Raw genomic sequence first — 25432 nt, forward strand, 5'->3', positions numbered from 1 at the left:
CTGAGAAGAGAAGAAAGAAGAAAATAATGGGTGCAGATGGGTGCTCAACCACTGTGAGTTGAATGAGTGAATAGACAGGGAGATAATGGTGTGATCCAGACACTGGCAAGTGAGATGCAACTGAAGAATAGGTGTATGGAGGATAGAAGAGGGGGTGAGTGAACCTAGATCCCCTGCATCTTGAAGAGTGAATGGCACTGACAAAGGAATCAACAAATGTTTGTTTAAAGAGTGATAGGAGATTGTCATCAGAACATGGATTGTCCCCAAAAGAATCTGATTGGAGTCACTACCATCAGAAATTATAGATGTATATAGAACAACCCTCTGAGAGCTATAGCTTTTGGCTTCCTGCTAAAGGCAGGATGCTGGAGCTTCAATGCAACGGCAAAAAGACTTCTCTCAAGGGGCGCCTGGGTGGCTCAGTCGGTTAAGCGTCTGACTCTTGATTTTGGCTCAGGTCATGATCTCAGGGTCATGGGATCGAGCCCGGTGTTGGGCTCCACACTCCGCACGGACCCACTTGTTCTTCTCCCTCTGCTCCTCCCCACACACTCTCTCTCCCCCAAATAAATAAATAAGTAAATGAAGACTTCTCTCAATGTTACACTGGCAGACTACTAATCCCACAAGCTGGGCTCTCACCTCCAATAACAGGTATACCACGCCACTGTAGGAAGTCTCCTTAGAGTTCAAAAGAATATTGGCAAATCTCTTGTAATTTAAAAATAATTAGAAAAATAAGAGTTGATTCCTGGAATTTCCGATTTGAGATGTAGGGCAAGTGTCGCTGATTCAAAATTTGGTCAAAACCCTCTAGGCCTTGAAAAATGTATAATGACATGTATCTACAGTTATAGTATCATACAGAATATTTTCACTGCCCTAAAAATCCTCTGTGCTCTGTCTGTTTATCCCTCCTTCCCCCAACCCCTGGCAATCATGGATCTTTTTACTGTCTCAATAGTTTCGTCTTTTCTGGAATGTCATATAGTTGGAATCATATAGTATGTGGCTTCTTTTACTGAGTGATATGTATTTAAGATTCTTCCATGTCTTTTCATGGCTCGATAGCTCATTTCTTTTTTAGTGCAGAATAATATTCCATTGTCTGGATGTACCATAGTTTATCAAAGGCTAGGATTTTGAATCATCCACATGGATACTGGAATCATAGTAGATGGATACTATGAGTGAAGTTGAAAGGACTGTCAGTTGGCAAATGAACAAATGAAGGAAAGTGACCAAGATGAAAAGAAGAAGAGAATGATAGAGTTGGTGGTTATAGACTCAAAATAAATTTCCTTTTCCTTAAATAAAGGTGAAGTCTTATGATTTGGGAGAGGTAGTGGGATGGGAAAAAATGCTGATTCTCCCCCCACCAACACCTACGGTATGTGAGGAGAGGAAGATGCAAAATGAGAGACAAGGTCCTTGGTGAAGGGTTGAGTAGCAGTTCAAACGAGGAGGAAGAGAGTGGTCAGTAAAGGGGTTGAGGATGAAGCCCAGTGGAAAGTATGGCCCAGAGAACAGTAGTTGGAGGAGTTTGCAGAGAAAGCAGAGAGCCAAAAAACCAATAAACATGCATACAACAGAAGTGAGATGCCTGGAGTGGTGTAAATCTGGCGATGGTTTTGAGAGAACTCTGTGTCATGATGTTTCTGTGCTGACCCAGAGGCTTTAAATGATGCCAATTCTACTGTTTGTGGCCAACCACATCTACTGTTTGTGGGCCTATCAGCACTCTGTGGCTTTTACCTAGGGTTCCAAATTGAATTTTGGTGACACGGGTTTTTTGTTTGTCTTTGTGCCTTATCTAAATTTAACCTCAAGATGAATGGGAGGCATGTTTAAACCTGGATTAGGATGGAATGGCTTGAAGCAGTGGTTCTCAACTCTGGTTGTATATTATGATCATCTGGGAAGATTTTTTAAAACCCAACCTCCACCCCACCCTAACTGAATCAGTATTTCTGGAGGTAGGACTTGGGCATCAGTTTTTTAAGCTTCTTTTTTTTTTTTTTTAAGATTTTATTTATTTATTTGACAGATAGAGTCCTAGCGAGAGAGGGAACACAAGCAGGGGGAGTGGGAGAGGGAGAAGCAGGCTTCCCACCGAGCAGGGACCCCGAGGTAGGGCATGATCCCAGGACCCTGAGACCATGACCTGAGCTGAAGGCAGATGCTTAATGACTGAGCCACCCAGGCATCCCAGTTTTTTAAGCTTCTTAATGTGATGCAAAAGTGCAGCCAAGGTTGACAACCATTGCCTTCAGACAACTTACAATTTATAAAACATAAAACAGTAAGACAAAGGCCTAAAAGAAGGACAAAGTGCTATGTAAATTTATAGAAAAGAGAGATCAGATCCACTGGAAAGACTTAGAAAGATTTTATGAAAGTCCTGACATTTGAGGTGAAGGATTAAAAAAAAAAAAACCAGGCACTGAAAGAACAATCTCTAATTATTAGGTTGAGCAAGAGTATGGAATTTAGAAAACCCTGGACCTGTTATAGCCACTGGTTCCCCTGCTATATAAGGTAATTGTAGGAGCAAAGGGAAAGAAAAACCTGGGAATAGACTGAGTTCTAGATAATGGGGAGCCACTGAAAGTTTTGATGCAATAAAACAAAAGTTTTGATACACTGAGAGACCCATTTAGATTTTTGGATAGAAACAACACATGGACATATCTAGAAGCAATGTGCAAAATGAAATGGAGAGAAGAGTCTGAAAGTGAGGCACCAGTTAGGGATTTTTGCAATATTTAGTTTTAAGGTGGAGAGGGAATGAAAATCAGGGGAGGAAAGGAAGAAACGCGACAGATTTAGCATCTAAATGACTAGGCAACTTGGATGTGGGGAATAATGAAGAAGAGTCAAGGTGATCAGAGAATTTTAACTACAGGAGTGCCGTCATTAATAAAAATAGGGAAGTCAGGACTTGGTTTGATGGGAAGGTTAAGTTTTATTTTTATGTCCAAGTAGAAAATGCTTGGAAGACCCATAGATGGAGCTCTTTCACAAAAAAGTGGGAATAAAGGCTAGGAGATCAAAAGAAGGCTTGAAACTAGAGACAAGATTTGAAATCGGTTTGGTGCTAATATGGAAGCTATGGGAGCAGGAAGATTTATTAATTCTGCTGGTTTTGCTGGTGAGTAGCAGGTACTCGATGAACATATTTTATTGCTGATGTTGAAAAAGAAAGCAGAGTTGTCTAGACAACCAATGTTTAGGAGAAGAAGAAGAGTTGATGGAGGACCCACAGAGTGACTGGGAAGAGGAGAAAACCCAGGATTCTTCAGGGTCTTGGTGACCTAAGGCGGAAAAGTTAAGGAGGACAGTGTGGTCAACCACGGACTGAAAAAAATCTTTAAGAGTTGGCTGCTAGGTGATCCTTAACATGTAAGCTTCATGAGGGTGGATGTTTTTGTTTGTTAGAAGACTGCTTGTCACATTGTGCTCAGTAATTAAGTATTGAACAAATGCATTCTTGAGATTTCAGACAACATTTTCAGAAGACTGTTGGAGGCAGAAGCCAAATCTTAAGGAACAAATAGAGTTACCATTTTCCCAGAAAAAACCTCATTATCTTTTTTGTCCATTTTCCATAGGTAGTCAGAATGACCTTTTAATTGTGTGTGTGTTTAAGTAGGCTTTATGCCCAATGTGGGGCTTCAATTCATGACCCAAAGATCAAGAGTTGCATGCTCTATGGACTGAGCCAGTCAGGCACCCCCAGGGTGACCTTTTATTTTTTTTAAGATGTTATTTATTTATTTGAGAGAGAACGTGTGTGTGTGTGCGCGCACAAGCAGGGAGAGGGGCAGAGGGGTTGAGAGAGAGAGAGAATCTCAAGCAGACTCCATGCTGAGCGTAGAGCCGGAAATGGGGCTTGATCCCTTGACCCTGATTATCATGACATGAACAGAAACCAAGAATCAGACACTTAACTGGCTGTGCCACTCAGGTGCCCGAAGAGTGACCTTTTAAAAAAGAAATCAGATCATGCCACTTTCCTGCTTAAGGTGCTTCGATGGCTTCCTGCTGAACTTAGGACCAAACCAAACCAAACCACATTGCCTGAGATGGCCATCCCTGCACAAACTGGCCTACGTTTTCAACTGAACCGCTTTTCATCTCATAACTGAAGTTCTTACCAGTCCCTTTTATGCCTTGACCATGCTCATCTTGTCCCTGCATTAGGGCACTTGCATGTGGCTCCCTTCAGCTAGAATACGCTGTCCCAGCTTTTTCCTTGTTAACTCACTTCTCATTCTTCAGGTCTGTTCACATGTTATCACCTCCCCAGAGGTCATTCCTGAGTACGTGGTTTAAAGTAGTCCTTCCCTCAAACCCCACTGCCCTCACATGACCTTGTTTTATTTCCTCCCCAGGAATTCCCAGTCTGGGAGGATCTTTTTTTTTTTTTTTAAATTGTTAAGGGTTATTTATTTCAGAAACTATCCACAATATGTTATTTTTTTATTATGTTATGTTACTCACCATACATTACATTATTAGTTTTTGATGTAGTGTTCCATGATTCATTGTTTGAGTATAACACCCAATGCTCCATTCAGTATGTGCCCTCTTTAATATCCATCACTGGGCTAACCTCTCCCCCCACCGCCCTCCCCTCTAGAACCCTCAGTTTGTTTCTCAGAGTCCATAGTTTCTCATGGTTCGTCTCCCCATCCGATTTTCCCCCCTTCATTCTTCCCTTCCTGCTATCTTCTTCCTTTTTTTTTTTTTAACACATAATGTATTATTTGTTTCAGAGGTACAGGTCTGTGATTCAACAGTCTTACACAATTCACAGCGCTCACCATAGCACACACCCTCCCCAATGTCTATCACCCAGCCACCCCATCCCTCCCACCCCCCACCACTCCAGCAACCCTCAGAATGAAATCTTGCCATTTGGAATGACTGGATAGGAGGATCTTGTTGATTTATTGTTAGAATACAAGCTATATAAGGAGGGAGAAAATGCAAACAGCAGGGGGAGCAACTGATGAATAAAAGTTCAGGAAAAGCCAAAGGAGATGGGATCGAGTTCCAGGGAGGAATGAAGTACTCTTGCTTTCTCCAAAACTAGACACATTAGGGAATCTGAGGTGTAATGCATTATGCAACCTGATGAGTTCTTTTCCCATCAGCCTCTAATTACATGGTGCAATTGGTTGTAGGCATAGCAGCAAACTATGTCAGCGAGTTCTATAAGATATGCTGTGTATATGGGCTGGAGGCCATCCTTTTCTAGATTCTTTTTTCCTTGAGTCTACTAAGCTTAGCAAGAGAATCACTGGCCCATATCATATATGCAAAAAGGTCTTCATAGATGTTGTTGCTATTATTGTACCGTATGCATAATTCTAAAGGAGGTACACCTGGCCTGAAGCACCAGGAAGCAACATTTGGTGGAGGCCCACGATGCCCCCAATCGGGCTTCAGCATTCTTCCTGAGAGACAGTGAACTCAGATTTACAATGCATGTGGGGTTTTTTTTGATTTTTTTCCTGTGGGCTTAAAAATGATAAAGCATTACATTCACACAATCCTGCTCTGAAAGATTACAATAGTATTATTATAACCTCATTTTCTGTTGAAAGGTAGAAATAAGATTTGCTCCAGACTAAACAGGAAGTCAGTAATAAAATTATAACCACTGGTTAATCCAGGCTTTCTGACTGTGCATGCATTACATCCTTTACACACTCTAAGACTTACGTTGACAACTACCAGCAACGCTATTGGCATTCTTTTTTTTTCTTTAAAGATTTACTTATTTATTTGAGAGAGAGAGAGTGCGTACGCGTGCACAGGAGGGAGAGGGAGAGAGAAACCCAAGCAGACTCCCTGCTGAGCATGGAGCCCAATGTGGGGCTTGATCTCACCACCCTGAGATCATAACCTAAGCCAAAACCAAGAGTCCGACACTTAACAGATTGAGCCACCCAGGGGTCCCCACTATTGGCATTCTTTTCAAGTCTTCACCTTTCCCCTCACTCCCACCCTAATGTAGACAACCAGGTATGCGTGCTTCACATGTCATGGTGCGTGCAAGGCAGATGAGAAAAATATTAAAGATGAGTGTTTATAACTACCCACTTCTCAGTGTTTGGGATTGCAGGTTTCCTTTGCACTGCTGGGAGATGCTGGGGAGGCTGAGGAAGGGAAGTTGGCAGTGGGTGGGAAGCTGCTGAGTGCAAATGAAGAACCAGCACCAGCGGCCTGATTTAGGGGCCAGGTCATGGTGAAGATCCAGCAGCTACCACAGAGAATGGAGACAGTTAATGATTTGTAATGAGTCAGGCTGTACTAGGTCCACGGAAACTTTCCTAAAAGATAAACATTACTTGCCTCCAAAATATTTACAGTTGGCACTATGCTTTTTTTCCACTTTTTTTTTTTCAATTTGTCATTTTGAAATCGGCCTTGAGGTGAGGTAGAATAGCTTGAGCCGGCGGAATGAGGTACATTCCAGAAAAGTCCATGTCCAAGGAGAGTCATTGGGTAAGGACTATGGACGTGGCTGGGTATGAGGGTGCTGAGAGCGCCCTCTGCCCTGCTCTGTTGTCTAGAAGACTACCGCCAACCAGTTCAGGTACAGCTCAGCTAAATGCCCATGAAGCTCTCCTTGCCAATTCCTCTCTAGTAGCTTGAGGAGCCTGGGGCCTGTCCAGAACACACAGGGCCCTCTGAACCTACCCCCCTTTTAATAACAGTCCTGTCTCTATTTTATTTTTCTAATATATATATGTATATATAAAATCTCTACATCCGACATGGGGCTCGAACTCACAACCCGAGATCAAGAGTCACATCGTCCACCGACTGAGCCAGCCCTTCCCTATTTTAAAAGACTTCTCGGCCTTTTGGCTAAGATCAAGGGTAAAAGACTCCTGTGATACCTTCTTCCATCTCCAAACAAACTCAGGCTAAAGGGAAGCTCCAATAAGCCCCAACCCAGCTCTGATTACAGCCCATTCAATGCACTTACGCATCAATTCCTCTGTAGTCACACAAATATGACCAAATTAAGATCCGGAACATGTATAAATAAGTTTATGCACCTAATATTTACATAGTCCTTAATATTAAACCTACATTGTATGCATGGCTGTGCTTGCCATCGATGGATATGCCTATCTTTAGTCTAGACTCACACATTTCTATCACCAGGCTACGTTTTGGGTATGACAGCGTCCCAGAGTTGGAAGATCCTGGGTTTGAATATTGTTTCTCTCCTTATTATATGGCTTGTATGAAGGGGAACCTTCGGAGGAGAAAGGGTAGGTAGACTTGGAGACTCAATGGCCCCATAAAACCATCATAATTTTCACCGCCAACGGTAGGCTGTTCTAAACTGCGGGCAGTATTTTTTTCTGACATTTCAAACAAGCGTTCACATTAGTCCATTTCAAGGCCCGTCCAAGGACCGCACATACGTTGTGAATTTGTCTTGGGTCTGCACTGGCAAGAGAAGGCTTTTCTCAAAGTCTAAGTGGAGGAGAAAAGAAGGAAAACAAGTTTCGTCCTGAATCAAGAATTTACTTTGAGCCCAAGCACTGTTTAAGTTCCTGAGTGGAGAGAAATCAAAAAAAGTCTGACTCACATTCTGTTGGGCCGCAAGCTTAGCAATCAGCACAGAACAATCAGTGACTTAGGAGGGGCGCCCAGGGGCCGGTGACAGAAGCGACCAGACACTCTGCACGCCGCGGTGCCAGCCGCCCGGAGTCCCCCGCCGCCTCTGGCCGCGGGGCGCCCGGCGCAGGCGCACACCGCCCCGCTCGAGGGGACGGGCTCCGGCTGCCATCTTGCTGCGCGCGGGAGCCGCCGCCGCTCGCCGGTCCGCAGGGCGGGAGCCGCGCGTGTCCAGTCCGGATCGCGTTCCCCTTCCACTGCCAGCCCTGCCCAGCGGCCTGCCCAGCGGCCTGCCCGGCCCCAACTCCAGGCCATGAACTGACCCATCGCCCGCTGCCCGACTCTTAGCAGCGGCCCGCCCCGGTGCCCACCCCCGCGAAACGCAGCGCCCGGGCACCCGTCCTCCCCGCCGGCCGCGATGCCGAACGTGCAGCTGCCGCCCAAGGAGAGCAACCTTTTCAAGCGCATCTTGGTGAGTGGCCGAGGCCGCACTCCCGACCCTGCGCGGTGCGGCGAGCGGCCTGGCGGCGGCGGCGCTCTCACCAGCCGGGCTCGGCCCGGCCCGGGCTCCGTTCTTTGTTTACCTCCGAGCCGTGGCGACCTGACCTCTCGCCTCGGCCGGCCGCCCCTCCGCGCGCTTCGTCCCTCTGCGGCCGCTCGCCGCGCCCCCGCCGCGCTCCGCAGTCCCTCTGGGCCAGGGCGCATCGGCCCGGTGGTGAGCCCCGTGGCGCCCGGGGGTGAGCCCCGTGGCCTCCGCGGCTCTCTGCGGCCAGACTCGCGACCTCTGCACACCCCCCACCCCCCATCCTCCCGTGTGTTTCTTTTCCCCTCGGTCGGGTGTTCATTCACTGCTTCGTGCTTAACCCATTGCACAGAGCGCGCCGATACCTGCTAAAGATGGGGCGATCGTATGGTGGAGTGGGGCTCCGACTTATACCGGTGATGGGAAAATTAAACCCTAGGAAGCCAAGCCTCCCTTCGCGAGAGACTTCGCTTGTTTTTGGTGTACTGTACTTGCCTTCTTTAAGAAGCGAGTAAGCGACTTGAACTGCATTTCCAAGTTATAAAGTCGAACACAGCTCTTTGATCGCTTTGAACTCGTTCAGGTCCTGACTCGGCAAAGTCGCGCGGACTGGCTGATTTTACTCTGGAGGGGAGCCTTTACTTTGTTTCCAAGCAGAAACCTGAATAATGACCCGGTAGAGATGGCCGCTGCCGGCCGGGAAAGTTTTCCGTAGATTGTGTGCCCGTGTCCCCGGTGCCTTCCCTTGTTTCCCAGGTTCCATTCTTCCAGGGAGGAGAGGCAACATGCCTTTGCTTTTCTCAGCATGCACTGGAGACTGTGGATTTTAAACTGCTGTTGTACGTAGTGTTTTTTTCTAGTCTGTCATTTCATCTGAATATAAGCGTTTAGATTTTAAGAGTGAATTTATGATTTAGAGCTTGTGTCGGTTATATGACTATATGCTTACCTTTTCTATAAATAAAATACTAAGTTTAGAATAGTTTTAAATGTTACCAGTGGTAGGTAGGAATTCATAGCAGCTGTTCTCTTTCAAGCCAATAGAAACTTCATGCTTCTTCAAAATGTTAAAAAGATACTTAGTAGATGGGATTAACATTTTAAGTCTTAATTTTATATGGTACTTAGTGTTGAGCAAATAACGAGACAAGTTTAAAAACAAAAAAATTCTAATTAAAGCATTGTGGCAGATTGCTTCATTGGGCGTTTTGTATGTTTTTTGTTATTTTAGTTTCGTTTTTTCCATACCCTTATTTTTTCACAGGGTGGATTTGGAGAAGTGAACTTTTTGCCCCCTTCAGGCTCATCTATAAGTTGTTGGTTGGATTTAAGTACGTTTGGCATTATCCCTAAAGGATGACGGAACACTTATTTTCACTCAATCTGGGTATTTTCTAGTTCAAATCGTGTTATCAGTAGATTATAAAAAAACAATTACATGATTTATTATACTCTAGTTACAAAAAGTTACAGCTGCTGCTGAGTTAACTTAATCCCTAAATAAATTGGGAAATGCTAAACATGTTTTTCTCTGGGTATGTAATAATTATTATAAGGTTACATGAATTTAGGAGGGTGCTGCAAAAGTGAGTGATTTTAGCATCTCACAATAAATGTGGGTAGAATTTTGCTACAATAACTCCCTGACAAAATCTCTATTAAAATTATTTTTCAAGTTTGGTTGGTGGACCAAAGTGCTCTGCCACCAATAGTAAAATTTTTTTTTTTTTAGGTTATTTTATTTTACTTGAGAGAGCTCACTCCCATACATGAGTGCAGGAGGGGGGGTGGGGTAGAGGGAGAGGGGGATAGAGACTCCCTGCTGAGTAGGGAGCCCAAGCTGCAGGCCTCCATCCCAGGATCCTGAGATCATGACCTGAGCTGAAGGCAGATGCTTAACCAACTGAGCCACCCAGGTGCTCCCCCCCCCCAAGTATTCATTTTTTTAAAATGAATTATGAATGTACTTAAACACATCCATACAAATTTAGTAGCTAGCTTATTCCATGTTCTGCACGGCTTGTACATGCCTGTCTTATTCCCCAAACTGGCTATTAGCTTTAGGTTTTGTTGAATTTTGGAGCTACTCCATGCTTTCTTTTGCCAATGAAACAACCAAACCCAGGAATGGTAAATGACTAAGTGTCTAAGGTTCTCTGGTTAGTAGCAAAGTTGAAACTAGAATCTAATTTTGTACTAAGTATAATATATTCCTTTAACACTTTTTTTTAAACCTGTATACTTGCTTGCTAGGGACAGACAACATGGTTTGAATTAGGGCTCTGATACATATTAGCTCTGTAAACTCAGTAACTGTGTGCCTCACTCTCTCCATCTGAATTGGAGAGAACCTGTATTTCATAGGCTCTCCTGGGATTTAAATAAGGATTAAGTGAATGGTACCTGACACTAGTAATTGCTCCCCAAAAGTATTAACTATTATTATTACTGTTATTGGTAGTATGATTATTAGTATTTCCAGATCACTTGGTAAGTCAGAAAAAAACCATATTTCTCTCTTTTTTTTTTTTTTTTAAAGATTTTATTTATTTATTTGACACAAAGAGAGAGAGAGCACAAGCATGGGGAGTGGCAGGCAGAAGGAGAGGGAGAAGCAGGCTCCCCATTGAGCAAGGAGCCCGACGTGGGGCTCGATCCCAGGACCTGGGATCATGACCTGAGCCTAAGGCAGTCACTTAATCAACTGAGCCACCCAGGCGCCCCCCATATTTCTCTTCTTTTCCTGTTTGCCAGTGGTTCCTTCTGCTTGTTTTTCTTCTTGTCATTTGTCAGATGAACTCCTATAGTCAACACTATTTTTAATTTTTATTTTATTTTATTTTTAAAGATTTTATTTGAGAGAGAGAGAAAGCATGAGAGAGAGTGTACAAGCAGGGGGGAGGGGCAGTGGGAGAGGGACAAGCGTAGTCCCCACTGAGCAGGGAGCCTGACATGGGGCTCCATCCCAGGACCCTGAGGTCATGACGTGAGCCGAAGGTGGACGCTTAACCGACTAAGCCACCCAGGTGCCCCTTTATTTTTATTTTAAATATTTTAGGAATGGGAATATATTCAGATGATTCGAAATTCAGGTTTCTCTCCCATCCTTGTCTCCCAGCTACTAGGTTCCCTTCCCCAGATGCAACCAAGAAGCCTCAATTTAAACATTTTTTTCTATGAACTCTTTTCTAATTCTCCCCTCCACATTCCACCCCTGCTGCAAAGATTAACCACTTCCTCCTTCTTTGCTGGTACTGTTTTGCTTTAAACCTCGTAGACTATTTTTTGAGCAGTCCTAATTTATGTAGACCCTGAGGATGCAGCAACGTTTAAAATAGACAAGATCTCTGTTCTCATGGAGCTCATACAGTATGGTGAGGAAGATAGACACTAAGTAAGTAATCAAATAAGAATTTCAGAGAATGATAGTGCTGTGTAGAAAATGGAATAATATGATAGAGAATATGTGTGTGTGGGGCGGTGGGAGGCTGGAAGTATTAGATAGAGTGGTCAGGCAGGTGATACATGAAATTCTGCTGGTAAGGAAGATCTGGGGAAGAACATTTCAAGTAGAAGGAACACACATGCAGAGGCCCTGAGGTAGGCACAAACTTGGCATGTTGAGTACTAGAAAGAAAACCCATGGCAACATAAGAGGGAGGGTAAATAGAAGATGATGAGATGTTCTTGTGATTAGTGGCTGTGGTGGACAGGTGCTGATTACTTAGCCAGTGGTATTTAGGAAGAAAGGTGTTGCTCACACTTGTATTAGCCTAGTGATGGAAAGATCATGGTCTTTGGAATCAGACCAGAGTTTGCAAGTAGGCTGAGGTATTTATAAACAAATTTTATGAACTCTTAAAATTTCAATTTTTGCATCTGTAGGGAGGAGGTAATGACACTTATCTTGAGGGATACCTATGAGATATATAACAAGTTTTATCTGGACACGTAGGAGTTGCTTGTGTGTGTGTGTGTGTGTGTGTGTGTGTGTGTATGTGTGTATGCCTTGGTTCAGTTCTTTTTTTTTTTTTAAGATTTTATTTATTTATTTGAGAGAGAGAAAATGGGAGAGGGAGAGAGCACACAAGGGGGGGGAAGGGCAGAGGGAGAAGCAGACTCCCCGCTGAGCAGGGAGCCCGATGTGGGACTTGATCCTGGGATTCCAGGATCATGACGTGAGCCGAAGGCAGTCGCTTAACCAACTGAGCCACCCAGGTGCCCTCCTTGGTTCCGTTCTTGAAGTGGCAAAGACATAATGCAGTTCCTAGTATTTTTCTGTGTTGTTATCACATATTTTTCGCTTTTGGATTTTGAATTTTAAAAGTTGTAGCAGTATTGGCTGACAATTAAATTCCCTTTTTATTAAGTGGGTTTTTTTCCCTTTTTTTCTATAAAAGTGAAAATACTCATACTAGAACAACTTGGCAAGAAGTAGGTAACAAAAATATACCTCATGTTATAAGTGATAGAAATTGATATAACACCTTCCCATCACATATGTTTTAGATCTAATTTTGGATCTTGAATTTTGAATTTATATAATGCAAAGAAAAGTTGCTCCCTATATATTCATTTTATTAAATAATTTTGTTCATATTTCTTTACAGAAATGCTATGAACAGAAGCAGTACAAAAATGGCCTCAAGTTTTGCAAGATGATTCTTTCGAATCCAAAATTTGCTGAACATGGAGGTACTGTCTCATCTGTGAGAGACTGCTTTGGGGAAATCTAATTCCAGGATCAGACAGATAAGATTCCTAACGGTGAAAGAAGAATACTTCCCAGATTCCATGACCTTGTAGCTGTCTATTAGAGTATATAAACATTTTTAGTCATGCATCATATCAGTCTTGTTCTAGGTTACCTTCCTTTTATTACGCTTAGGTGGGTGCACCATCTTCACTTTAAATGAGAAGTGGTTGGTTGATCTGTTGGGGAATAATTGGAGTATATAATAGTACTTGTAGAGACTTCGTTTCATCTATTACTTTGGGTAGAACTTAAGTTTATGCTTTTCTTATGTATGTGAAATGAAGACAATATCTGCAGTACAGAAGTAGTATGAAGATACAGTCACATGTATTTTATTCTCTGGTAAATGTCATTCTTATAGATCTGCTGACCTTTATGTATAAATAAATTAGATACTATTGATTTACCATTAGATTGCTTATCTTGAGCTGTTTCTCCAGCACTGGTGTTACTAGGTCTCTATTTGCTTGTCTCATCCTTTTTCACTGGTGACCGGTGCTTGTTTGAAGGATGTTAGGTAAGGTCAGACATGCTAGTTATGGTCCTATAGCAGAGCACCGCCAATTAGGGTCTCTGAATATTAGACATGGGTAATTCTTGAGACCATCTTATTGGGAAAGTAGGCTGACCTTGCTCAGCTTTCAGATAACATTTTAAACATTCTTTGAAGGAACTGGAAAGAAGTCTTCGGTTCATAAAATTTGAGAAGCATAAAGCCTATTTTCAAGTTTTTTCTCTACAGAACCTTTATCCACATGGCAGCTTGTAGGGAAGTTCATTGTATGAAAACAGATAAATGCAGATGTTTATAGGGGCCTGGGCTGCTGGATCACCATGTTCTGATGACCAGAGTCCACAGAGATCATTTGAAGACCTTGTTCTTGTCTAATTCTTGTGGATTTATTCAGAGAATTATTTCATTCTAAGCCATCTTTCATTAGCTGCCTCAAATATATTTTTGTGTTACCATTCCCGCAGTCCACTGTTAGACTCTTGAAATGCAAACTGATGTTAATTAGCCTAACCAGAATTAGTTGGAATAAACTTATTGCCAAAAATAAAGTGTGTTCCAATATTGAATAAGCTGATTTTTACATTGTGTGCATCTCTCTGCTGAAGTAGATTGTTTTTGTGGGATATAAATGGGATGGTGATTAGAATTGATCTTGGATGAAAGTTCTGCAGCTACTGCCATAGATTTAACACAGCAGGACTTGGGTGCCTACTGTATTACTTTTTTTCAGCAGAATAATCTCCGCCCCCTTTGTACAGTCTTCTAAAGGGCAGAAGGCATTTGAGGAACTCAGTCCCAGCCTCAGGGATTTCAGAAAAGGACTCAGGCTACACTTTAATAAATACTTAAATGTAGTTTTACTTTCTGTATTTGGAGAGAAGTTCTAGTTATATGATTACAAAGATGAATAGTACAAGCCTTGGCAGATGTCATATTAAAATAGTACTGAGAGTTAAAAAAAAATAGTGCTAAGAGAATATTTTGAATTCTTTGTGTGTAAATAGAGGCTAAAAAATATTTTTCAGAGACTTTGGCTATGAAAGGATTGACATTGAACTGTTTAGGAAAAAAAGAAGAAGCGTATGAATTTGTTCGTAAAGGACTTCGTAATGATGTCAAGAGCCATGTCTGTATCCTTTTGCAATAATTGAAATTTATCATTTCATTTATTTTCCACTTAGTAGGGTTTTCTAATTCAGGAAAAAACAGACCTTTACTCTGGAAAATTTTGTATAGAAGAGAAAATGTAATGAACTCCGTGTACCATTACTCAGCTTCCATAATTATCAACATTTTGTAATAGTTTCTTCTGTTCCCTACCCCTTGTTTGTTTATTGCAGTAGTTGAAAGGGAAACCTTGTACTTTTTTACTTCAGTTGTGCTTAGTGTGAGAGAAAAGGAACTGATCTGTGACTTGAAACCCATTTTTTTCTTACATATCTGTAAACCGAGTGATACTTTCCTGTCATTCCAAATGACTTACTTGTATAGTAAAATTTGTGTTCCATAAACTTTGTTTTAGACATTTTGGAAGAAAAATTCAGAAAAAAAACCTGTTTTAAAGCAAATTTTATTTAGCATTAAGTATGATATTGGTTCTTCAATTGGGTTTCTGTTGCACAGGGACATAGCTGTTACTTCAGTAGATACTTACTGTATTTTTCATTGGCTGGAATCTCAGTTTGTGAAAAAACAAAAATATCTTTTTAAAGATAGATCATCAAAATTGATTTTCATTTCCATTTTGCCTATCTATATGCCTTTTTGCAATCTTTTCACATGTTGCCCTTAATTTTTTACATTTCATTCATCTAGCTATTGGCCAGTATTGAACATCAATAGTCTAGGTAGTGCTTTCACATATTTAGCTTAGGAGTCTCTCGAAATACTAAATACTTATTTCTTTATCTCAGTGCTTACCCCAGAATGAAGAGAGAGGGCATGTAAGTATGATAGGTTTTTTTTGGCTCCAGGATATGCTGAGACTTTAATTTACAGTAAATAAAAACTTCATTTTTGTGGTTTTTAGTATCACTAGTGAATTAACTGATGATTACATGTTGTTTTAGAATTGATTGAATATAAACTAGTTTGAAGAGATAATTACAATTTTTGTATATATAGTAATGAAGAATAAGTGACTGTTGAGGTGCTGGGGTGGGAAAGTGAGGGGGTAAAGGGTAGGGAATGTGAAGAATTTTTACCGAGAATTTTCTAAGGTTATGTAAACATAATGGAAAATACCAAACGTGTAAGTGGAGAGGGTAGAATGAGGCACCCCCCGTGTGCCCGTCACCCAACTTCAGTAATTTAACAGCTGTCAGTCAAGGCTAATCTGGTTTCATCTTTTACCACCCCCTCACTGTCCCCCTTTCTCTGACCCCAGATGATCTGAAATAAATCCCAGACAACTTACCACGTCATTAAGGTAAGCTTTATATTAGGTATGTAGCATAGTATATGCTAGTATCCTTGAATGTCTCTATTTCCTTAACTTAGTAGGTTGGCATGTGTATGGACTCTTGCAGCGTTCTGATAAGAAGTATGATGAAGCTATTAAGTGTTATCGAAATGCCCTCAAATTAGATAAAGATAATCTGCAAATTTTGAGGGATCTCTCTCTGTTGCAGATCCAAATGAGAGACCTTGAAGGTTATCGAGTAAGTACTTTAGTCTTAAGTGTACATGTTTTTCAACAGGCATAATTTAAAGATGTGGGGGTTCGGGTGCCTGGGTGGCTCAGATGGTTAAGCGTCTGCCTTCGGCTCAGGTCATGATCCCAGTGTCCTGGGATCGAGTCCCGCATTGGGCTCCCTGCTCCTTGGGAGCCTGCTTCTCCCTCTGCCTCTCTCTCTCTTTCTGTCTCTCATGAATAAATAAATAAAATCTTTAAAAAAAAAAAAAAGATGTGGGGGTTCAAAATGAGGTGAGCATAGGCTGAAATTATGTAGATTTGATTGTTCATTATCCCTTTCTCATGTTGAAGGAGCCCACCAACTCTTAACATTCCCTTTAAATAAGTTAAGTTCTTTCATTTACTGTTTACTTTTGTCTTCTACTGCCACATAAATCCTTATGCCTGGTGCCTAGATTTTTGCAGAGGTTTCAAGCATGCTGCTGAGCTTAGTAATGGTGTCATTCTTCCAGATCGTGTGGTTTTTCTTTTAGCCCAAGTGTGGTGGGAGTTAGAATCAGTTATCTGTAGGAATGAGGCAAGGAAATTAAGAATGTTGGCAAGACATTGCTTGCTCAAAGGGGTAGTGAACTAAATGAAGATACAAGAGCTGGTGGTTAGACGCGGAGGACCTAAGGACCCAGACGTACTGGTGGTAGCCCAGAACAAGGGTAGGAATGTCAGTGAGTAAGAGCTTTGGCCAGAGAGTTAGCTATCTGAATTTATGATTTCTGGGGGGCAGTAAGGTCTAGGGTGTGGTTGTAGGAGTGGGTCCACAAAGCAGGGCGAAGGAGATCATTAAAGATGAAGAAATCTTGGGGCGCCTGGGTGGCTCAGTTGGTTGAGCGACTGCCTTCGGCTCAGGTCATGATCCCAGGGTCCTGGGATCGAGCCCCGAGTCGGGCTTCCTGCTCAACGGGGAGTCTGCTTCTCCCTCTCCTTCTGCCTGCTAGTACTCTCTCTCTGTGTCAAATAAATAAAATCTTAAAAAAAAAAAAAAAGATGAAGAAATCTTGATTCTAAAATACTAGGTTGTTGGATGGATGCTCCACAGTGTCGCACTTGTAACAGGATAGTGGCAGGATTTGGCAGAGAGAAAACAACTGACCCCGACTTCAATGAAGGAGGGAAGTGACAGAGAAGCAGTGGTGTAGAGGAGAGATGGGAGTGACACAGCTTAATGTCATATACCTGAAAGAACCAGGCACACAAAGGCAGAGGGGTGAGACTGTCTAAGCTGTTGTCTCAAAGATATCTTTTTCTTAAAAGATCCGATCATGTTACTCCTTGTGGCATATAGTGTAGAAGGACTCACTTGACACCTGTTCCCACAATAGAAATGAAATGCTACATTTGCAGAACTTCACTGCAGCTAGTGTTCTTCATGAGACCCTGTTCCTCCAAGCAGTTGCACGTGCCTAAAACTTGGAGGCAAATACGAGCTATGAAGAGGTGGGGACAGTTTAGGGAGGGTGCGTTTTCTGCTGGTGAAGATATTTGGATTCTTGTGGGGCAGCTATGGTGGAATTTCTGGTGTTTTCTCCCTCATGTCATAGATAGCTGTCTTAGAGTGGCAGCAAGTGGTATTCTGTTAGAAAGGTCCAGTCTGCCTTTGAGTGTTTGCCCTGGCTGTGTCCGCCCTGTTTCTAGGGCCTGTTGTAACAATGTAATAAAGACATTATAATTTCATAGAGTGATTTTATAAACAGCAGAATTTAGTTGAATAAAAAGGTATCTTAGTCTCTCTTCTAAGATGCTTAGTTACCAAAAGAAATCTCCGTTACATAAAGGTAATTTTCTAAGGCAGCACAAAAGCATGGGCCCCAAGGTCAGCTTTATAGGGAGCATTACAGAGTATTCTAGAACTTAAATAATCTAACATAAAAAATACTTGTTTTATTTGGGAACTGATGTTTGTTCATGCAATTCATTAGAAAGGAATTAAAGGCATTAAATTGTTTTCTTAAAGCTCTGTGGTGAAATATAAATATTTTAGAGAAAGTTAAAGTAAAAAGAGAAAAAGACAATTTTTAATGTAATTTTATTATTTTTTTAGGAGACAAGGTATCAGCTTCTTCAGTTGCGCCCAACACAGCGTGCTTCCTGGATTGGATATGCTATTGCATACCATTTGCTAAAAGATTATGATATGGCACTAAAACTGTTGGAAGAATTTAGACAAACTCAGCAAGTAAGTACGAACTTTGTTCTGTTTCTCCTACCTGCACAAACTAAGTAGTTGACTTCTATATTGCCCCGATTCCCAGTTGTGCATTAAAGTCTTTGGGACCTATGGGAGCACCTGGGTGGCTCAGTTGCTTAAGTGTCCAACTCTTGATTTCGGCTCAGGTCATGATCTCAGGGTCATGGGATTGAGCCCCACGTTGGGCTCTGCACTCAGCACAGAGTCTCCTTCAGATTCTCTCTCCCTCTCCCTCTTGCTCTCTCTCTCTCTCTCAAATACATAAGTAAAATCTTTAAAAAAATAAAGTCTTTGGGACCTATGGAAAAACTTGAAAAATTTTTGAAATAATTAGAAAAATTAAAACACAGAATTCTTGATAAAAAATAAATAATATGAACATTTTTATACTCTTGACAACATTCAAATGACTAAAGAAAGAAAAGAATACATAAAAATGAAAGTAGTTTTGTGATTGTGGGAATTGCTTCTCTCATATATATTGCTTTATGTTTTATATAAACATGTTAATACATTTTAATATATATGCAAAATAGAAAAATACAAAAAATATATACTGTGTATCATGAGATAAATAGATATTAACGTTTTGCCACAATTTTTCCAGATTTTATTATTTTTTAAAGAAATATTACAGGGGCGCCTGGGTGGCTCAGTCGTTGGGTGTCTGCCTTCGGCTCAGGTCATGATCCCAGGGTCCTGGGATCGAGCCCCACATCGGGCTCCCTGCTCAGCAGGGAGTCTGCTTCTCCCTCTCCCACTCCCCCTGCTTGTGTTCCCTCTCTTGCTGTGTCTCTCTCTGTCAAATAAATAAATAAAATCTTAAAAAAAAAAAAGAGAAATACTACAGAAGTAGCTATAAGGGTCTCTCATGTCCCTAGAGGTAGCCACTATTCTGAAATGGGTATTGATTGTTCCTAGTCACCTTTACGTTATGTTTAAGTCCATAAAAGTTACAAACTATTATTTTGTGTCTTTAAAAATTGACATGGACAATATGCTTTTTTTTTCATTCAACATGTCTTGAGATATATGTGTGTTGATAACATGGAGGGTTAGTTTACCCATTTTTTTCTAAAGATTTTATTTATTTATTAGAGAGAGCAAGCGCACAAGAAGGGAGAAGTGGCATGCAGAGGGCCAGGGAGAAGCAGGCTCCCTGCTGAGCAGACAGCCTGACATGGGGCTCGATCCCAGGACCCTGGGATCATGACCTGAGCTGAAGGCAGATGCTTAACTGACTGAGCCACCCAGGCACCCCTATCCACTTTTTTAAAAGATTTTATTTATTTATTTGAGAGAGACAAAGAGCACGGTGAGGGGGCTGCGGGGAGGGTAGAAGGAGAGGATGAAGTGACTCCCTGCTGAGTAGGGAGCCCAACCAGGGGGCTCGATCCCAGGATTCCGAGATCATGACCCAAGCCTAAGGCAGCTGCTTAACCGACTGAGCCACCCAGGTACTCCACTTTATCCATTTTTAGCTGCTGTTTGGTATTTCATTATATAAATAAGCCGTAGTTTATTAATTCCACTTTTTCCTTATGCCAATACCACACTATCTTGATTGCTGTTATTTTATAGTAAGTTTGAAATTTGAAATGCATGTCCTCCTACTTTGTTCTTTTTCAAGACTCTTTTGGCAATGCAGGGTTTCTTTTATCTCTATTTGAATTTTAGGATTAGCTTGTCAATTTCTGCAAAAAAAGCTTGCTGAGAGTTTGATAGGGATTGCATTGAATTTGTAGATCAATTTGGAGAAAATTGCTGTCAAAATAATATTGAGTATTCTGATCCATGAACATGATTTGAAATGTCTCTCCATTTACATAGGTCTTTAATATCTCTCAGCATGCTTTCAGTCTTCAATGTATAGGTCTTATTTCCTAAATTTATTCCTATATACTTTTTTCTTTTAGATGTTACTGTGAATGAAATTATTTTAGTTTTATTTTTGGGTTGTTGGTTGCTAGTATATGGAAGTATAATTGATTTTTGTATTTTGATCATGTATTCTGTCACCTGCTAAACTTTTTTATTTTAGTAGTTTTTTTGGTAGATTCTATAGAATTTTAACCATTTTCATACTTTTCTGTGAGTATAGGATTTGCTGACCTGAATCTTTACTTTGCCGTAGGCAGAAATTCCACCTTTTTGTTTGTTTTAAAGAATGTATTAATCACTGTTCTCTTTGTAATTGCTTCTTTTAGTCTGTGTGAATGACTTTTCTGAGTAAGCAATTAAAGATCTATAACTATTTTATATAATTATAAAATAATTTTTCATTTTTTTTTTTTTTTTTTTTTTTTTTAAGATTTTATTTATTTATTCATGAGAGACAGAGAGAGAGAGATGCAGAGGGAGAAGCAGGCTCCCAAGGAGCAGAGAGCCCGATGCGGGACTCGATCCCAGGACCCTGGGATCATGACCTGAGCCGAAGGCAGACGCTTAACCATCTGAGCCACCCAGGCGCCCAATTTTTCATTTTTTTTTTCAGGTTCCTCCCAACAAAATAGACTATGAATATAGTGAACTGATATTATACCAGAATCAAGTGATGAGAGAGGCAGATCTATTTCAGGAATCTTTGGAACATATAGAAGCGTATGAGAAACAAATATGTGATAAACTTTTGGTGGAAGAAATTAAAGGTAGGTTGACCTGCTTTTTCTTTTTTAGTGGTCTCAATTAAAGAAAAGAACAAAAACTATGCACTTTATTCTGTTCTAACATTTAAATAAGACTTGCTACATAATAAAAAAAACATTTTTATTGTTAAGCTGTTAAGTTAATCCTCATAATAATACTATGTATGGTTATTACATCCATTTTAGAATTGAGGGGCTGAGGAACAGAGAGGTTAAGTGACTTGCCCAAAGTCATACAGCTAAGTGAGCTCGGTAGTACTAGATTTGAGTCTAGGGGTTTTGACTCCAGATTCCATTTCCTCTCCCCTCCCCCAAATATATATCCATGAAATAAATAAATACAATGAGAATAGTAAATGATGTTACTGGGGTCATCATGAAAACAAGATTCATTTATTTTCAATATGGGCTAGGTACGAAGGCAGGATCCTGATAAATAGCTTGTTAGAAATGGGTCAAGCACATTTTTTTTTTAAACAAAGTTTTGTTCATCAGTTATCATTCTCTGAGCAATACTATAATAAAATGTCTAACTAAAGTAATAATTAGTTTAGAACTAAAGTTTCATATAGTTGCAGGACTTCTAAAGCTTAATAAAAATAATAGCTAATGTTTATTTACTTTTCCTGTGTCTCAGAGTATGGTAATTGCTTAAACTGCTTTATTTCATTTAATTTTTTTAGCACTTCCAGCATAGGTAGATTATCCCCATTTTATAGTTGAGGAAACTAAAGTTTAGAGAGGTTAAGGACTTACCCAAAGTCACCCTGCCTTTTAGGTGGTAGAGTTAATTTCTAAACACATCTTCCTGGCTTCAGAGCCCTTACTTTTTTTGTTTTACTATTTTATTTTATTTTATTTTTTTGAGATTTTATTTATTTATTTGTCAGAGAAAGAGAAAGAGAGATGCATAAGTAGGGGGAGTGGCAGGCAGAGGAAGAAGCAGGCCCCTCACTGAACAAGGAGCCCAATGCAGGACTCTATTCTAGGACCGTGGGATCATAATCTGAGCCGAAGGCAGATGCTTAACTGACTGAGCCACCCAGGCGTCCCTATTATTTATTTATTTATTTGTTTTTTAAGTAAACTCTAAACCCAACATGGGGTTTGAACTCATGAACCCAAGATCAAGAGTCATATGCTCTACCAACTGAGCCAGTCAATCACCGCTGCTTTTTTAATTTAAATAACCTTCATTTTTGTAATTTTTGGTTCATAACAAAATTGAGTGGAAGGTATAGAGATGTCACATATACCCTCTGCCGCCACACATGCAAGCCTTCCCCTCCCCCCCAATCAACACTCCCTACCGGAATGGTACATTCGTTGCAATTAGTGAACCCCCACATTGACAGGTAATTACCACTGAAAGTACAGTTTACATGAAGGTTCACTTTTGTCTAGGTTTTGAGAAATATATCCACCATTGTAGTGTCATATAGAGTAGTTTAACTGCTCTAAAAATCCTCTGTGCTCTGTATGTTTGTTTCTCCTTGCCCCCAGCTCCTGGCTACCACTGATCCTTTTACTGTCTCTATAGGTGTGCCTTTTCCAGAATGTCATATAGTTGGAATCATATAGTATGTAGGTTTTTTAGATTAGCTTCTTTCACTTAGTAATTCAAGATTTCTTCACGTCTTTTCATGAGTCCTTATTTTTAACTGCTATACTCTGCTCTTCCAGTTAATGTATAGTGCTGATTTAATTTTTGGGAATAATACTAATATTGACAACACTTTATTTTGTGTATTTCTTTTTATTTTTTATTTTTCCCAAGTTTTTATTTAAGTTCCAGTTAGTTAACATATAGTGTAATATTAGTTTCATGTGTAGAATTTAGTGATTCAACACTCAGTGCTCATCACAAGTGCCCTCCTTAATACCCATCACCCATTTAGCCCACTCCCCACCCACCTCCCCTCCAGCAACCCTTAGTTTGTTCTCTATTGTTAAGAGTTGGCTTTGTGGGGCGCCTGGGTGGCTCAGTCGTTAAGCGTCTGCCTTCAGCTCAGGTCATGATCCCAGGGTCCTGGGATCGAGCCCCACATCGGGCTCCCTGCTCCGCGGGGAAGCCTGCTTCTCCCTCTCCCACTCCCCCTGCTTGTGTTCCCTCTTGCTGTCTCTCTCTCTGTCAAATAAATAAATAAAATCTTAAAAAAAAAAAAAAAAGAGTTGGCTTTGTGGTTTGCCTGTCTTTTTTTCCCCCCATGTCATCTGTTTTGTTTTTTAAATTCCACATAATGTGTGAAATCATATAGTATTTGTCTTTCTCTGACTTATTTCACTTAGTATTATACTCTCTAGTTCCATCCATCTCATTGCAAATGACAAGATATCATTCTTTTTTATAGCTGAGTAATATTATTTTATACACACACACACACACACACACACACACACACACACACACCACCTCTTTATCCATTCTTCAGTCTATGGATGTTTGGATTCTTTCCATAATTTGGCTATTGAACAACACTATTTTTCAAACTCTTGGTACAATGGGGTAAATAATTTAGTGTTCTGGTTTCTTTCTTCCAGGGGTTAAAGTGCTAACCCCTTTAAATTAATTCATTTATCACAAAAGCATACTGAGATAGTTGATATTTTATAGGTAAGTAGACATTGGAATTTTGTATGAGAAAGTGGTAAAACTGGAAATTACATCTGGTTAGTCTTCCTCTAGAGCTTGAGTAATATATATAAATAGTAAAATAATAGTATATAATAACTACTTCAATATATTGTCTCCTCCCAGATGATGAAACCTGAAATAATACATCTGAAGACATTTCAAAGGCTTATTTCTTTGAAATAGATTGTTTGGGGAAGGGGAGGTCTTAGCGATAGGAAGCTGAGATACAGCCTTTTTTGAGAATCTCCCTTTTATCTTTGATTAGATGTGTTTTCCATTATATCTGAAAAGTTTAGATACTCATTTCCCAAGCCTACTTTCTTTCTTTTTTTTAAACAATGTATTTATTTGCAAGAGAGAAAGCGTGGGCGCAGGAGCAGGGTGAGGGGGAGAGAGAGGGAGAGAATCTTCAGCAGATGCCCCGTGGGGAGTCAGGTCAGCCGCTCAACCTATTTAGCCACTCAGGCACCCCTCCCAGGCCTACTTTCAATTTGTGTGGCTTAGTAAAAGGATTTGAATCTTAGGGGTGACCCCCATGTGAACCTGGTTTGTGTGGTTTCTTGCTGTGAAGTGGTACTTAGTGTTTTTGTTTTACTGAGTTAAACTTCTCCAATTTTAGTGCCGTCGAAAGGAAACTAAGAGAATTGAACGGAGAATTGTTTAATATATGAATTGATCAGAAAGAGTACATTCAAATCTAGCAGTAGGAATGTAGGGATGTTTCATTAGAATTATTTACCAGTCTGTAGAGGGAGTCTTTAACGATCTTAAAGGGTATATAAAAATGTGCACAATGCAAATATTTTTACTAAGAACTAAATATCCTATGTGTATATTTGGGGTGTAGAAGGGAGCCAGAAATGAATGTTAGTATAATAAATGTGTAAATGAAGGTTCATTTCTGAAGACAAGCTGTGAATTAATCTGTGGTTAGTTATGTAAACTGCACAACATGCCCCAAAGGGAAGCACATACGGTTCTGTCTTTCATAAACATCTATTATACTAATAATGCTTAGTGAAATCTGTGAGATCAGAAAGGCATTAAATGTTTAAGTAAAATGAATGTGAATCTAAACTTAATTTTAGGGGAAATGCTGTTGAAATTGGGAAGATTAAAAGAAGCCAGTGAAGTATTCAAAAACTTGATTGATCGGAATGCAGAAAATTGGTGTTATTATGAAGGCTTGGAAAAAGCTCTGCAACTTAGTATGTAATGATTTTTCTCCTCTACCTAATCTTAACTAGTGTTTGAAGTAAATGCACAGTTGTAATAATATTTGAAGACAAATATTTTTAGCGTTAGCATTTACTTTTCCATTTAGGAAAATTATGGGTTCAACATGGCAGTGAAGAGGAATTTAGATATTTATTTATACTTAAGTGATAAATGCTCACAGATAATTTTAAATTCCTTGACCCATTAAAATGTTACCAATTTAGACTAACTAGAGAGTTGGGGAAGAAAACGAGCATTCCCTTTCTGGGAAATTTAATATTTTTTAAAGAACTAGAGACTTGTTACCCTCAGCCTCTAAACATAAGAATTAGGCCAAAGAAATTTTGCTGAGGGTATGTAATGTACAGCATCAACATGAAAATCATTCTCTTAATTTCAAACTAGGTTAATTTGTGTAGAACAAAATTTTACAAATCTTCTTTCCAAATTAGGTAACCTATCCTTTTTAGAAATCTGTAGTATTTTTCCAAATTTTCCTTAATATTTTCATAATTAAATGTTAAGAGCAGTTAATATTCCTAATAGATTTACTCATGGATAAATACATGGCTGAAATAATTATGAAAATATGGTTCAAGGGGGTTGACATAGCA

General features: G+C 40.3%; 2 protein-coding genes across 4 annotated transcripts in view; one reads left to right on the plus strand and one right to left on the minus strand.

The window, feature by feature from the left end:
- The window catches only part of MTRF1 (mitochondrial translation release factor 1), a 63857-nt gene extending 55604 nt beyond the window's left edge, over positions 1-8253 (minus strand). Inside the window, exon 1 of the mRNA XM_032402925.1 lies at positions 8235-8253. The gene's annotated coding sequence lies outside the window, so the exon portion shown is untranslated. The remainder of the gene's footprint in view (positions 1-8234) is intronic.
- NAA16 (N-alpha-acetyltransferase 16, NatA auxiliary subunit) overlaps positions 7818-25432 on the plus strand; it is a 65431-nt gene continuing 47816 nt past the window's right edge. For all 3 annotated transcript variants that reach the window (XR_004299218.1, XM_032402920.1, XM_032402921.1), the window contains exons 1-7: positions 7818-8122; positions 12784-12868; positions 14469-14573; positions 15946-16103; positions 18174-18308; positions 20815-20968; positions 24689-24808. Coding sequence is in view for 2 of the 3 variants with exons in the window: in XM_032402920.1 (XP_032258811.1) it covers positions 8069-8122; positions 12784-12868; positions 14469-14573; positions 15946-16103; positions 18174-18308; positions 20815-20968; positions 24689-24808 (811 nt within the window). In the remaining variant the exon portion in view is untranslated. The remainder of the gene's footprint in view (positions 8123-12783; positions 12869-14468; positions 14574-15945; positions 16104-18173; positions 18309-20814; positions 20969-24688; positions 24809-25432) is intronic.

This window comes from Phoca vitulina, unplaced genomic scaffold (assembly GCF_004348235.1).
Source record: "Phoca vitulina isolate PV1807 unplaced genomic scaffold, GSC_HSeal_1.0 scaffold5, whole genome shotgun sequence".
Classification (NCBI taxonomy): Eukaryota; Metazoa; Chordata; class Mammalia; order Carnivora; family Phocidae; genus Phoca; species Phoca vitulina.